General features: G+C 36.2%; 1 protein-coding gene across 25 annotated transcripts in view; it reads left to right on the forward strand.

Moving 5' to 3' along the window:
• LOC111940674 (transducin-like enhancer protein 1) overlaps window positions 1-14,434 on the forward strand; it is a 74,162-nt gene that overhangs the window by 44,194 nt on the left and 15,534 nt on the right. For 12 of the 25 annotated variants that reach the window (XM_086869936.1, XM_086869940.1, XM_086869937.1 and 9 more), the window contains 5 exons: window positions 44-60; window positions 7,856-7,972; window positions 11,096-11,149; window positions 12,742-12,894; window positions 13,654-13,798. In XM_086869936.1, coding sequence (XP_086726062.1) covers window positions 44-60; window positions 7,856-7,972; window positions 11,096-11,149; window positions 12,742-12,894; window positions 13,654-13,798 — 486 coding nt within the window. Of the gene's footprint in view, window positions 1-43; window positions 61-7,855; window positions 7,973-10,088; window positions 10,182-11,095; window positions 11,150-12,741; window positions 12,895-13,653; window positions 13,799-14,434 lie in introns of all 25 variants that reach the window. The other 13 variants (XM_086869929.1, XM_086869932.1, XM_086869933.1 and 10 more) reach the window with 2 other exon arrangements.

A 14,434-nucleotide genomic window follows, 5' to 3' on the forward strand; every position in this document is an offset into this window, starting at 1 on the left:
TGAACGGGCATGTCTGTCCATTTCTTGGTTACTGCGGGAGCAGACAGAGAGCCAGGCACAGTAAGTACCAACATTCCTGCTAGTGTTTCCATTTCCAATAATGCAATAATCAGATCTTGTGCTATTTGTCTGTTTTGTCTTCCTTTTAGTTATTTTCACAATGCAAGGTGTATGTGTTTTCTGTTAAGATATGTCTTGATTTATGCACAACACCAGATAATTTGTTTGATGAACTGTATGAAGGAGTTTTGTTTCCGAGCAGAATGCTATTAAATAAACTTGAATGTTAGTTTGCTTATTGGAGGCATAAAGGGGGAATGAAACTGCAAATCAAAGAGAACATTGCAAGTACAGCAATTTTTTTTTTTAGTCAAAGAGTTAAGATTTTTAGTTTCTAGGATTTTCAGGAATTAGAGTTGGAGAGCAGGTGAGAAATTTAAATGTGAGAATTTTAAATGTGTAGAGATGGTGTTTGGCCCTGGGAGGTTTTTTTAACTGTATCTGTTTAAGCTGTACTAATATCATTACTGCTTAATTTGTGCTTCAGCTATAACTCCTAGAGCAACACTTTTTTCTCTGTAGACATAAGCTGTAATAGAATTGTCCTTATCTGAAAAGCCCTCTAAAGAACTACTTGCTGCTTTTCATGCTGTTTCATTTTGACTGATATTGCTATATTAATCTGTTAGAGATGGTCATGTGCAAGTCAATTCAAGTAACAAAGCTCGTTCTGTTTGTTTATGTCAGAGGTGAACTTGGGCTCTATTTTGTTCCATTTCTCAGTTAAAAAAGACAAGAACTATGAGAAGTTATTTGACAGCTGTACAGTACAACATTTATTTACTGGAAACTAAATATCTTTTGCAGCAGTCTGTTAGTTTTAGATTACTAAGCAAGAAGCATTCATTTCAGCTTGCTTGATGTTATTAATGACAGTGTATCTGCAGAAATAATTTTAAGCTGTGTGTTTGTGACGTCTCTGATTTATTAAGTACTTTTTGCCCTGTGTGGGGCATACTTCTTTGAGTGCTGTTAGTTGATTGCAGGAATCTTTACCTAGTGATGGCTCTGTGTTTTGCTTTGGTTGTTATGTTTCCTGTCCTTGCCCTGGTGCCTGCCCTGTCCATCATGTAATTTAGTCAAGGGTTTGAATTTAAAAGCAAATGCTTAGTGTTGTGAAATTTGGACTCTGAATTCATCTTGTAGCTGAGAATAGCTCTTGCCTATGGAAGGAGAACTATCAAAAATTAACCTGGCATTTGTGTTGTGGGAGAGTTGCAGGATCACTTCCTTAGTTTACTAGAGATGAAAATTTTACCTAAATTATGTAAAATTGTTGCTGCAATTGTTTCTGTATCCACATGTCTAACTGATGACTGCTTACTTAATACCTGAGGCAGACTGATTTTATGCTGGGTTTATCAGTAATTAACTTTTAAATAATCAGAGGCTTTATATCATAAAGGAATTTTGACATGTAGATATATTGAGTTTTGCATGCTATACTATGGTCATTCTAGTTTCTTTTTGGTCTCAGTGTAGGACAATACTGCATAGCTAACTTAAAATTTAACTTAAGCTGAATGCAGGTAAACTTGAACTTAAAATTGATTAAATACAGTGTTATATCAAAATCTTGACTTAACAGTCACAGGACACCTTAAATGAAAGAATAATTCAAGAGGTAGTTAAGTTCAACTCTGGTTAAAGTGATCAGCTGGAAATTACAGACTCTTCAAACTTCTCCAATTCTCCTGTATTTTTAATGGATTTTTTTTAAATGTAATATATATTTTTAAAGATAATAGGAAATGGGTCTCAAATACACAAGGGATAGCAGCAGGTCTGTTTGGTTATTATGTGTGATTGAAATCACTTTATAACATTTGGGTCACCATGATAAAATAAATTTGATTTTTAGAATAACATTTTAAAAGCAATGGTGCTGCTAAAAATCCTGACAGGCATGCTTTCATCATCCAAGTCATCAAACCCCATGCTGTTTGTAAATTACCTAGATTAACCACGATGTTTGGAATTACTGTGCAGTTCTACAGTATGGTTTCCATCAAATATGTCTAGCATGACCTTCAAGCACTACCAGTAGAAGCTAACAGCTTGAAATGTCAAAGTTTGAAAAGTTAAAATTTAGTGCTTGTCTATGGGGTTTTAAATTGATTTTTTGTGGCATAAACTTTGAGTTAAAGCATATTGTGACATACGCATATTCATTTTTAAATTGGATTTGGATTTATTTTTTAAAAAATTCCTTAGATAAATAAGCAGGCACAAGGTTTGAAGCTATTATATGTCTAGAAATACACCAACATTTGTGAAATTCTTGTATTTATAAATTAATATAAAGATATGGTTTTATTATTTTTGATTTTGACCAGTTTAACTACTTTTGTTATATCTAAATGGCAAGGGCTAAATTTTTCTTTCATATATTAGTTCAAGTTCTGGGAAGTAAAATGACAAAAAGTTTTTTTGGTAAATGCATATTTGTGTAATGTGTAATATATAAGTTAGCAATAATATTATGCTGAATATGTATAAATAATATGCTAATAAATATGAATAATATGAAAGCTAAAACTATTTTGTCAGATTTAAATTGTGTGCCTGTGTGGGTAATGGCTGGTGGGTTTTGGCTGATGGATCTCTGACGGCCCCAAACTGTGTCATGTTGTTGTGCCAATATAGGCATCCCTTCTAGTGTGGCAAATTGTGGCTGCAGGTCGTGAAGCCCAGCAAGGGAAGCAAGTTTTGCAACTGAAACTAAAAGCTTTCAGTCATTATGAAAATGTGATGTCATTATGAAAGAACTTTGATGTCCACATTTTTTTCTTTAGGAAATATATTTGCAGCACTTTTCAAACTCCTTGTAGGTTTTCATTTATAACTTGTCTTCCCACTGTTCTAGTGTCCTGTTTGGACACCACAGAAATGCAAACGTTTTGATGCACTCTGTTGTAACAGTAGTAATTTTCAGATGGTGACCTCTTACTTCATTGTGTGCTGGGAATTATTCATAAATTTTTGCAGACATTTTTTTGCCTTCTTTGTTAAGCCTAAATATTGCTATTTTTTTTGTAAAGCAAATGCTCTTTTCCTACAGTAGAAAAATATTCTGTGCCCTGAGCTTTCTATCCTATTCTTTATCTCGCAGTCTTGGAGAAGGGGAGCATGAACAACTGAGTGCTGCTTTTTGGAAGATATTATGTGCAAGCTGTTTTCATTTTGTGTTTTAATTCTTTTAATGGGGGGGGGGAAATTCATAAAAGCTGTTATATGGAAGTTTAGGGTACTGATCAGCATAGCACAAGTATGTTTTTGGACTTTTTGAAGGAAGAATGGCTCCAGACTACTGCAGAGGTTGCTCCTATGTAATAGCTGTGGGTGGTTATGTTGCAATTTAGTTTGTATCTGAGAGAAGGTGGCATAAGATTGATAACAAAGGACAATGAGGTGGTTTGTTAAAAAGTTTTATGGATACCTTGGTGAAGGTGAAGTCAAGTAGCTTTCCATCAGGAGTAATTTGACACAAAACCTACAGACTTCATAAGTCAGCTTTTGGGTTCTTGACATGCGTGTTTGCAGTAAGCATATTGAACCAATTTAAGTTAATGATTCTGGAGTAGAGTAGCTTTGAGTGCAATCTTCTTTTGCCTGTCTGGGGGTTATTAAAGTCCATATTCCAGCATCTACTGTATTTCTGTCAGTGAATCCTAACAAAAAAACAACTGATGTTTTGGGTGTAGTTATTAGGGTTGATCCTGTTTTGCTTACTCAGCAAGGAATTGCACCTGTTCCTGTCTCTATGAGCACATCTCTAGACAGCAGATGTGTGTGGTGCAGCAGCAGGGCAGAGGTTCAGTGCATGGTTAAGGAAAATAAACACAGAGGCTCTTCTGAGCAAAGCAGGCAAGCCCAAGCTGTTAGCTGTGGTAGCTGTGTGATAGCTGTCTTTGGCATGGATGTACGGTGAGTCAGGGGATGACCAAGCACAGAGCAAGGATGTGTGCGCACACATCTTTGGGGGAAAGGGGAGCGAGAGGACCAGGGAGCCCAGCACTAGAGAAGATCTTAATTGGGACCAGGTGTAGCTGAGCCATGTGCACAGTTGTAATGTAAATACTGTTATTTAATTGCTGTAATGATCAGCATAAAGTCAGTTGTCAGTTCTGTGTGCACTATTCTGTATGAATTGTCTGTGCTGTTTTATAAGTGGGATAATGGAATAAATGAGATACTGTGTGGTCTCAGCCTGTACATCTGGCACACATAGTTGAGGTTTGGAAGTGGTTCCTGTGGGGAAGAGTATGGCAGTCAAAGAGGTGCATCTGAATAATGTGCATTATATTCCTAAGAGGGGACCTGCCTTCTTTCTGTGTATCAAGACTAGGTTTTTCTTTCACATTTGCCTTCTGATTGTTTTCAGTATTTAACTTTTGCTGGCAGTAGAGTTGCTTTAGGATCACAAGTTGCCTGTTGTACAGCATTTATGCGGTCTGGTAATTCTGATAGGAAGCAGTGCTACATTAACCTTTTTATTTTCTTTTGGGACTTATTTGAAGAAAAGGGCTTCAAGTGTATAAGGCAAATGATGGAAAGAAAAGGAAAACACATAAAACTGATTTTGACCACTTGCTCTGATCTGAGCTTCATGATTTGCAAATGTTGCATTGGTAATCCTTAATAAACTGAACTTGTAAGTATGAAAGAAATATCCTCAGTCATGTATCTAATCTGTTGAAATTAAGACAAAATAAAAATTGGTGCCATGCAGTTTCTCTTTAGGAAATAATCTATGCATGTATATATATTTTTTCCCTTTTTGTGTAAGCTGATTATTATCAAAGATCTTTCCCACCTGAAAATTTCTGTAGAGTTACTTTAAAAAAATTACAGCCAAAATAAAAATTCTTGTCCTGCTTGTGAAAATAAATATTATTTTGAAAATAAGTTATTAGTAGACCTAGGTAGAAGAACTAAATAGGTTACTTTTCTAAAGAGAAGATAAGGAGAGTCTAATATTGTGAAGCTTTTGCTGGTGTCATCTGGCTGGCCCTGTTTGATAGTGGACATGTAGCAACTCTGCCAGAGCTGAAATGAGGAAAGGTGGCTTTTAGTATGATGTCCTCACTGTTCCCTGAACCTTAACATTACAAAGGTGAGAGATATCAGTAGCCCAAGGCTTATATGATTGTCTCTTTACCAGTTCTTGTTTGTATTTTCATTTATTTAATTTCTTCTTCAGAGTTCTGGATTTACCATTTGCACTGCTTTAAAAGATTCAAATTTTCATGCTGTTGACAGAAATCTTACATATTTGGTGGTTTGAATTATGGTAGTAGCTTACAGTAGCAAGCTGTTTTTTCTTTACCTGATTTTAGTCACAGTTGTTAGAACCTTTTTGAGCTTCTATGGGAAACGAAAGAGGAACTTTTTATTTTTTGAGTTTACTGATAGAGTTTGCCGTAAAAAGAGTACAGGCTTATTTGCAATTTCTGATGCAGCTGTTGGGAAATGAGCTGCTCTACACCAGCTTCTAGCATGGATCTCTGATCACAGAAAACAGTGGTTTAAATCAATGTGGTAAGTTATAGAAAAGTGGTGTAAATATTACACCATAGGGGATATGTTTTGCAGAATAGGCTTGTGATATAATTACATGTTCATAAGAGAAAGCATCAGTCTTCTGGACAAAAAACAAATCTAATAATCTTTGTTTGGGAGCTGGAATTTCCTATGTTATGTTTCACAGTTTTGAAATTCTACAAGACAAACAGTATAAAATATTGTCAGCATTGTCTAGATAGACTAAATTTTAAAAGGAAAAAAAAATCAACTATTGCAATTATGCCTATAGTTTATCAAATTTTGCTAGCTCTAACTCCATATAGCGGGTTTGTAAATTTCTTTCCAGATGTTTCCTCTTTGCCACCTTTCTGCTATTCACACTTTATTTTAGAAAATGAAAGTGAGAGGCTGACTTTATTCTCTTTACTGCATTTTCTTGAATTGTTTTAATCAAAACTCTTCAGTAGTAAAATAGGTATTTTTAATTATTTTTTTAAGGAAAGTGTCTTTTAACTAAAAGACTTTCTTCGTTAAGGGGAAAGGATCTCTGGTCAAGTTTGAATTGACACTTTGCTTCTTAAGGTGTTTCTACTGCTTATAACATCATGGATTCAACATTAAAATGTTGAAAATTAGTTTTAATGGTTTTCAGACCACTGAATACCTAAATTTGTGTCCATCTGGGAGGAGATAAGGGGTTAAATTCCCAAGTATTTGTCAAGGCAATTAGTTCAATGATCCAACAAGCCCACCTTTTAGCTACAAAACATTTCGGTAAAGACATTATTTTGAGCTTCTTTATACTGAATTTCAATAGGCCCTCCTATATGCTTTATGTAAGCCCTTTGGCATTTGTGTAGCTTGAATAGTCATGAATAAAAGAGCTTAGGGTTGGCTTTAAAGTGCAGCTTCTGAATTAGGAAAAAGAGGATTCAGATTGCCTTATGTACCCCGTTTCCTTGTCCTTCTCCTTGGGGCTAAACATTTCTGTCTGAGCAAAACTACCTTGATGTCTTCAGGTTTTAAAGAGGAAACTATTCAATGCACAGTTCACTGGCTATTTGTATATGTTTATGATATATTACAAGTAAATACCTCTGTCTCTTGGGTAGATCTAAATATGTCCTTTGAGGGCTTACACTGAAGTACATGTTGGTATTAGACTTCTCTCTTGAGAGAGATACGTGTATGGATGTAAATGTGTGTTTACTTATATATTTATGTGAGCCTATATTTATTTATCTAAGCATGTACTTGGCTTTTAGGATCTAGGCTTACCAGGTCTTTGTGAAAGGAGATTTTTTTCTCAACCCATTCAGTATTGTTCACAGCATTAACACATCAGTGAACAAATTGCCCTCTTGCATATGCTAATCCTGCACTTAAAAGAACTCATTGTAACACATTTTAATGCTTTAGCTGGAACTGAGATGGAGATGGGAATCGGGAATCACAGGCATATCAAATTGTCATGTGACTGAAAAATGTCTAAAATGCTCTTTGGGTCAACAGTTTGTACTTAGCATAACTTAGCATGAATGAAAGCAGTCCATGTAGTTTGAGGAAAAGATTAGTCTTTGCTTTTGTCTTTTGTGTGCCTGTGTTGGCCTCAGTATTTCAGATCAAGTCTGATTAAGCAACACTTTAGCCTTAATTTCGCACTAGTAGTGAATGTTATGCTGGAAGTAAAAATATTTGATCGTTGTTTGCAATACATTTGTTCAAGGAATCCAATTGGAGTTTACTCCAGCTAACAATTGATTACTGCCTAACCGTATTCAGCAAATGCTTGTTATTTTAGGCATAAAGGCAAGCTGGTATTTATCCGTCCACACCTGTAGGTGTACACACCAAAGCCTCATCTGTTTATGATGTTCTAAAAGTGACTGGTCAATCAGATTGTGTAGTAAATCTCTTTTATTATATGGCATCTGAATATTAAAAAAAATAATAAAATCGTTGCTCATGAATAAACCACAAGCCTGCTTCTTCTCCCAAACAATAAATTCAGTTGAATTAATTAGTTAAATAGATGGTGACTGACAAGTGAACTGAACTTTTGATAAGTTGAACAATGAAAAGCCAAGCTTCTTAGAATGCATGAAGCTGTACATGTTTGCCTGGAGGACTTTGTTTTGAATTAAATTGATTTAAAGACTAAGTAGGTATCACGTTTCTAAAGCATCTATCACATCAGTTTGAGTTTTTAAGAATATATGAAGGAATTCTAAAAGGCATTTTTGATTGACCTTGTTTTTTGTCTTTACAGAGTAATTCTCTGTTGGTCCCCGACAGTCTACGAAGCACAGATAAACGCAGGAATGGCCCTGAATATGCCAATGACATCAAAAAGAGAAAGGTGGATGATAAGGATTCCAGCCACTATGTAAGCAAATCTGTGTCAAGGAAATGATTAATTTATTTGCACAAACTGTGCTTGTACGAGGAGTAAAAGAGCTGTGAAGAGCGAGGCAACTTTCCTTGTTCGGAAGCAGTGGGTGCCAGAGAGGCACAGGATTCAAACTGTTGGAAGAGTAGTGGCTCAGTCCTTTGGGATATTGTGAAGTGATAGTCCTCAATTGGAGTAGCTGTTTGGGATTCATGAGTGCTCTGGGGCATTTTTTAGAGTTTAAGTGACATTCTTTCTGGAGTGCACTAGAAAGTGCGGGTTTGTTTGAAATGGAGGATTTTGTGATTGAGAGGGGTTTGGTAAATTTTAATTGATAAGTAGCTATTACCATGCTGAGTTATAATTATCATTCAAAATTGCATATGCTGTCAGGCATATGCCAACTTATTGAAGTTTACTTTTGGCTGATACACCAATTCCAGCAGAAAGCAAATTGAAATATTGAAAGTTTGGAGATTTGTGTTCTGCATTTTTGACTAGCTTGCTAGTTGCCTGGTTTCAGAGAGACACTTCAGTACAACAATGTGTGTGAACACCAGAAGATTCACATAGGCTTTTGACTTCAAATCTAAATGCTCAGCCAAAACACAGGATGGTACTTGAACAGGCTGAAGAGACTAGGACTGGTGTGAGAGACTACTGAAAAGCAAAATTTAAATCTAATAGAACATAGTGTACTTTGACAGAGCAATGATGTGGCAAATTGTCTGGTTTATGTGATTCAGATCACTAATTAATTCTTAGTTACCGAAACCCAAGAGTTAGGTGCCATTTTATTTTCTCAGTATTTGGTAGGGTAATTGTAATTTTTCTCCACTTGGATAATATCTTTGAGCAGCTTTTAGATATTTTAGTTCTGTTAAAGGTTTTACAAGTTGTATTTGCACCACTTTCTAATAATAATAATGTTTTGATTACAGAAAGGTTTGGCAAACTTCCCTATGTTACTCTCTCAACTTTAAGGGTTTGATACTCTGCTGACATTTTTCATTTTAAATATTTGGAGATCAAGCATTCTTAAGCTACACTTGATATAAAAAAGAAGAAAAAGCTTAATTTAGTTGTTTTTCTTGTGTTTCTACCATAAAGAAATGTAAAGGATGCTATTGCACAGAAGAATCAGTTTTTAATCCACATTTTAAAGATGTTTCTATTTGCTGTTTGTTTTAAATGGATTTTACAGATAAAAGCAGCATCAAATTAAAAAATGGAGTAAAGCAAGGATATTTGAACGTTCCAGATTTATTCCAATTTTGAAAATGATTTATTTGCTTTTTTGTGTTTTCTTTGGGATTTTTTTAGGGGGTTTTTTTGGGTTCTTTTTTTTTTTTTTTTTTTGAAGGTCCACCAATTAAGCAAAAATAGAGCTGCTGATTAAGAGCTCATTTTAGATGAATCCCTTTTAGGGACGAGGAAATACTGCTTTTGTGAGAAGGGGCATGAATGAGTTGTGGGACCTGTAACTTTTGGAATAAGAATGAAAAGTGAATTTTTTTTTTTCCCCTTTTTTAACTTTTGACTAATTTTCATAGTACTACTTATGTAGTTTCGGCGTGTGACTTTATTATTGAGGAGAATCATATGATATTAGTAGAAGTAACAGGAGATGCCTTTGATAATCCCAGGAAATTTCTATCTATTAAGAGCACAAAGTCCATGGGGTTCACTTAAACATTGTCCAACTCCAGAGGAGTGTTTCTGGCAAACAAGTATCCCTTCTCCCACATTCTCCCATGTTCTCCCACGTTCCTGTTCTAGCACTCTAGGTGCTTCATACGTCTCAGGAGGTGGCAGATAACTGGAGCTAAAGCTTTCATGTCCTTTGTTTGGACCTGTTGATGGGATATTGGATTTGCTACTTGCATAGCAAATAGAGTGATCCTACCGTATCCAGTGGATCTCTAATATGTTTGTGGTATTTCTTGGAGCAAGATTCATCTGCTAACAGAAGGGAAGAGTTGAAACTACCTGTAGGTTAGGGGTTTTTTTTTCAGATGGATTTTTGGGGTTTTTTTTGTTGGTTGTTGGGTTGATTTGGGGTTTCTTGTTTGGTTAGTTCTGCGTGGCTCAGTTTTATTTTGTTTTTTTAAAGCACTGTGGCCTGAAGAAAGAGGAAGGATCTAGTGTTACATGGGAAAGCTCAGACACTTTTAAAGCAAGAGATGGAGAACACTTGATCAATCTTGTATGTCTGGTTTGTTTGTGCAGAAGCTTTTTAACAAAAAGTATTTTCATAGGGAATGTCAAACTTGTTCCCACAAAAATTTAAAGTTTTGACATTCACTTCATTTCTTTGTTTGATTTTGAGTAGAGACTTGCCTTCTGATTGAAACAGTCTGTGGTACTGTGGAAATCACTAGACCTCTGTGTGTCAGAAAGGGTCTTCTGGGACATCTTGGTCTCTGTTGGGGAGAGGGACCAGGAGGCACTACAGTAGCAGCAATCTTTAGTGGACCAGCTCAGGTGAACATCAGTCTAGGTGAAGCAGTCAAAATGCAGCTTGACAAGCTTCAGTAGAACATTTCTGTTTGGGGACATCTGAGTATTTTGCTTTTCTTGGGCAGAAATGTTGAAATGCCTTGGCATTTCTGAAGTTTTTTCTTCCCAGAACTTTTGATTTCAAAACTTGCCTTTCTGAAAAAAGGGGAAAAATGGTACTATCACTTTAAGGAAGATGATTCATCAAGTGTGCCAAAAAGTTCCATTTTCCTGCAATCTGTTTTTTGGTGTTTTTCCAGGTATGCACAAGCAGTACTTTGTCTAAATTAATGCAAGATTAGTGTATGAACAGAGTACTTTTCTCTTTTAGGAGTAGTGATGACACTGTTTATGATGGGAATAAAGAGGGGTTTTGGACCATCTTGTGCTGATGGTCCCCATCTTTCAATTAGTTCTACCTTACTTAGGTTTCACTGATGTAGCATAAATAAGGTGTTGTGTTTCTGTTTGAATTGTTCTCCCTATTACTCATAACTTAATGAAAGGCTGTTTGTTTTTTGTTTAGAAAAAACAAAAATGTCTGAGTAGATGCGTAGTCTTTCTGTCTGGGCTCTTATTGTACTAATTGAAATGAACACTATATTTATTTATTTTTAATAGGACAGTGATGGGGACAAGAGTGACGATAACTTGGTTGTAGATGTATCCAATGAGGTAACTTTTTTCATTTTTGTAGTCTTGACATTTGCCCAAAGGTGAAAGGAAAAGTACATTCAGTTGTTAGAAGAAAATTTTTGCGCTGTGTGGATATGTTAAAATATTCACAACTTCTCCTTTTTATTAGTACTGTGTCTTCCTCTGAGCTTTATCTGGTTCCCTTCTCCGTCTTTCCTTCTGCTTTGTCCAGGTCTGTTCTCTCCATAGTTAATATTATGACACTTCACAGCTGCTCTGTAGTGTTAGAGAGTTATGGTGAAGTGCAGGTGGAAGGCTGAGGTTTTTCAGACTACGGCCTTTGAATGAAAAAGGGAGACATTATCTAACGTTGTATTTCATAGTAGAATTGTTATTAAAAAAATTACCTTAAAAATTCCTGGTATTTTAATCTCCTGTGTTAAAGACATTTCCCAGAAATACTGATTTTATAGAATGAAGTTAGTTTACAAGATTTTCCAGAGATTGTAGACAATTTTTTTCCTCCAGGGCTGAGATTTGATAATGGCATCAAGGTAAAGGGATGAGTGCTCCCTTTTCTTCATCATTTATTTTATATAATACACAGATTTAGGAAGCCTGAATATGGCAGTGATGTTCTTCAGGTCTGTGAAAAGCACAGGGAGAGAAGCTGGTAGAGAAGTGTCCTCAGTAGCTCCAGGTGCCTGAACGATGTCAGCCAAGTAGAAAAATGGGTATCCAACTAGTGATTTTAGTAATCCTTTCAGAAGGTTGGCTTACAATGAAACTGCTTAATAATCAGTCAGTAGACTTATTGCCCTTTTGTGAGGTATGATTTCTCCCTGGTGCTATTCTTATGAGCCAAAGGAGCGTGGAGAACCTGCAGAGCTCTGATAGCATTGTAACTCATGGGACTGGCTATTTCAAGTTAAAGTAAATGCAGAGAGTGCCTCTGGAACAGAGAAAAATAATCACCTGAGAGGTGATTTCGGTTTTCCTATAGATTTAAGTGGCAAGGCAATTAAAGATGGCGTTTAGCAAAAATGTGACAGCTATTATGGCATATAAAGATCCCTGTATGGGCCATTCCACTTAAGAGTTGGACTCGATGATCCTTGTGGGTCTCTTCCAACTTAAAATATTCTGTGAAATCTGTGAAGGCATGCATCTATCTCTTCTTCTGAAGGCAGAGATGAGCAAGGACTTTATCACCTCAAAGAGGTTATTGAAATGTTTATTAAGACTAGCAGAGCATGAGGAATGTACATGATAAAAAGAGTGTCAAGTTACTGCAGTTTCTGTTGGTCTTCCTTGCTCTTGCACATTTTCCGCACTTGCTTTAGTTTGTGCTTAGGTATGCTTTGCAAGCTTTGTACTTGGAAACAATTTATGATTACATGTAGTGTAAAATAAAACCAGATTGCTTACTATATGACTTTATTTACTTCCCTAGGCTGATGAAGGGATTTCAGCTTTTTTTTTTCTATGGAGATAACAAAATATCTTGTAATTTGCACTTACTACTTGAATTCTTCTAGTTTTTTTTTCTTTTTCCCTTAGACTCCTGAGTGGTGTTTGTGTACCAATTTATGACACAGTTCTACGCTGTTCTTCCCTTCCCATTGTTTTAGGATCCTTCTTCCCCAAGGGCAAGTCCCACTCATTCACCACGTGAAAACGGTATAGATAAAACCCGCCTACTGAAGAAGGATGCCTCCAGCAGCCCAGCATCCACAGCCTCTTCAGGAAGCTCCACTTCCCTCAAATCCAAAGAAATGGGCCTGGTAGGTAGCAGTCTGTGGTCTTTCTTGTACTTGTGGAACAAATTACCTGGTATTAAACATTTGTGGCTGAAATTTGCCACCGTTTTTCCAGATCTTTAAAGTATTATTGAGCAGTATTTTCTGCCTTGTTTTGATTTCTTGTATTTCCTACATTTCTGTCAAACTAGTTGCAAATTTATTGCAAGGAGCAAGAGTTTCTTAAGCACTGGTTTGGTTCTTTTTGGGAGCAAGAACTTACGGTTTAACATGCCTGTATGTAGTCTCTAAGAAGTGCTTCAGGCTTTTGTTACTCTTCTAAATAAGCTGTTATTCCCTGGAGACTTTTTCTTATAGTATCACTAATAATTTCATCTGATTCTCTCTAACTTTTGTGCCTTTTTTTTTTTTTTTGGATACTATCAACTGTGGTGGTATTTTGTGTGTCCAGTAATAATTGAGATATTAATGACTTCAAGTTAAAATAGTTTGGTAATGCAAACTGTATTTTCCTGAAGAAAAAAATTAGCTCAGGCATTCCTTTTTTTATGTCAGTAGAAGTGGAAAAATAACTTTCTGCGTTTCTTATTTTAATTTTGGCAGCAATCAAAAAGGTCAACATTTCTCTCTCACGAGTTAATGTTGTCAGCATTGTGTGGATTTATGAAAATTGGCTGAGGGACTAGCTAGTAGGTGCCCAGCATCCCAGCTGCTGTTGTGATAAATTGTATAATATGGCCTGGATTAAAAATAATACTCATTTAATTTGTTTAATGATACCAGCATGAGAAAGCCAGCACGCCTGTTCTGAAATCCAGCACACCGACTCCTCGAGGTGATGTGCCAACCCCAGGCACTAGTGCAACTCCAGGACTCCGTCCAGGCCTTGGCAAACCTCCAACAATGGACCCTCTGGTTAACCAAGCTGGTAAATGCATTACCTCATGTGTTTTTATGGTTCCAAAATTAATCTTTTTTTACACATGTGGCTGTTAACTAAATATATTGCTTTGTTCTTGATATCAAGAGAGGGCTTGATGAGAAGCAGATGTTTGGATTATCAGGAGTTTGAATATCTTTCTGTCTCTTAGTCTTCTTTGTTTACTTTTGTCTTTATCTTTTTTTTTTTTTTTTGCAAATAGTCCAGGGACTGAATGCAATATAAAAAGACTTCTCAGAAGTTTCTGGTACTTATTCTGCATGCAATCTCTTCTACAGTCTTTGTCTGAGTCTACTAATATTTGCTGCAGTGCACAGCTTGACAAATGCCGGGGGAAGTTTACTTTTGCTATTCAGGCTGGTACACACAGTTGCTTCAGACATGAGCTGTGTAAACCATGTCTGTCAGCTTTACTGCTTAATTTGGCAAAGAAGAGATTAATGTAAACAGGGGAATATTACAGAAATGGAAATAGGTAATGCCAGAAGAGATTGCTAGAAGTAATCATCAAGTTCAGACTTCAGTAGTTCTTATTTACACTGAAAAGAGCTGGTGGTACTGACAGATTATGGCAGTGTTTCTTGGCGGTGCGTGAGAAGGAAAGGTGAGGTGTTTTAGGGGAGA

The sequence above is a fragment of the Cyanistes caeruleus genome, chromosome Z (assembly GCF_971803275.1).
Source record: "Cyanistes caeruleus chromosome Z, bCyaCae1.hap1.1, whole genome shotgun sequence".
In the NCBI taxonomy this organism is placed as follows: domain Eukaryota; kingdom Metazoa; phylum Chordata; class Aves; order Passeriformes; family Paridae; genus Cyanistes; species Cyanistes caeruleus.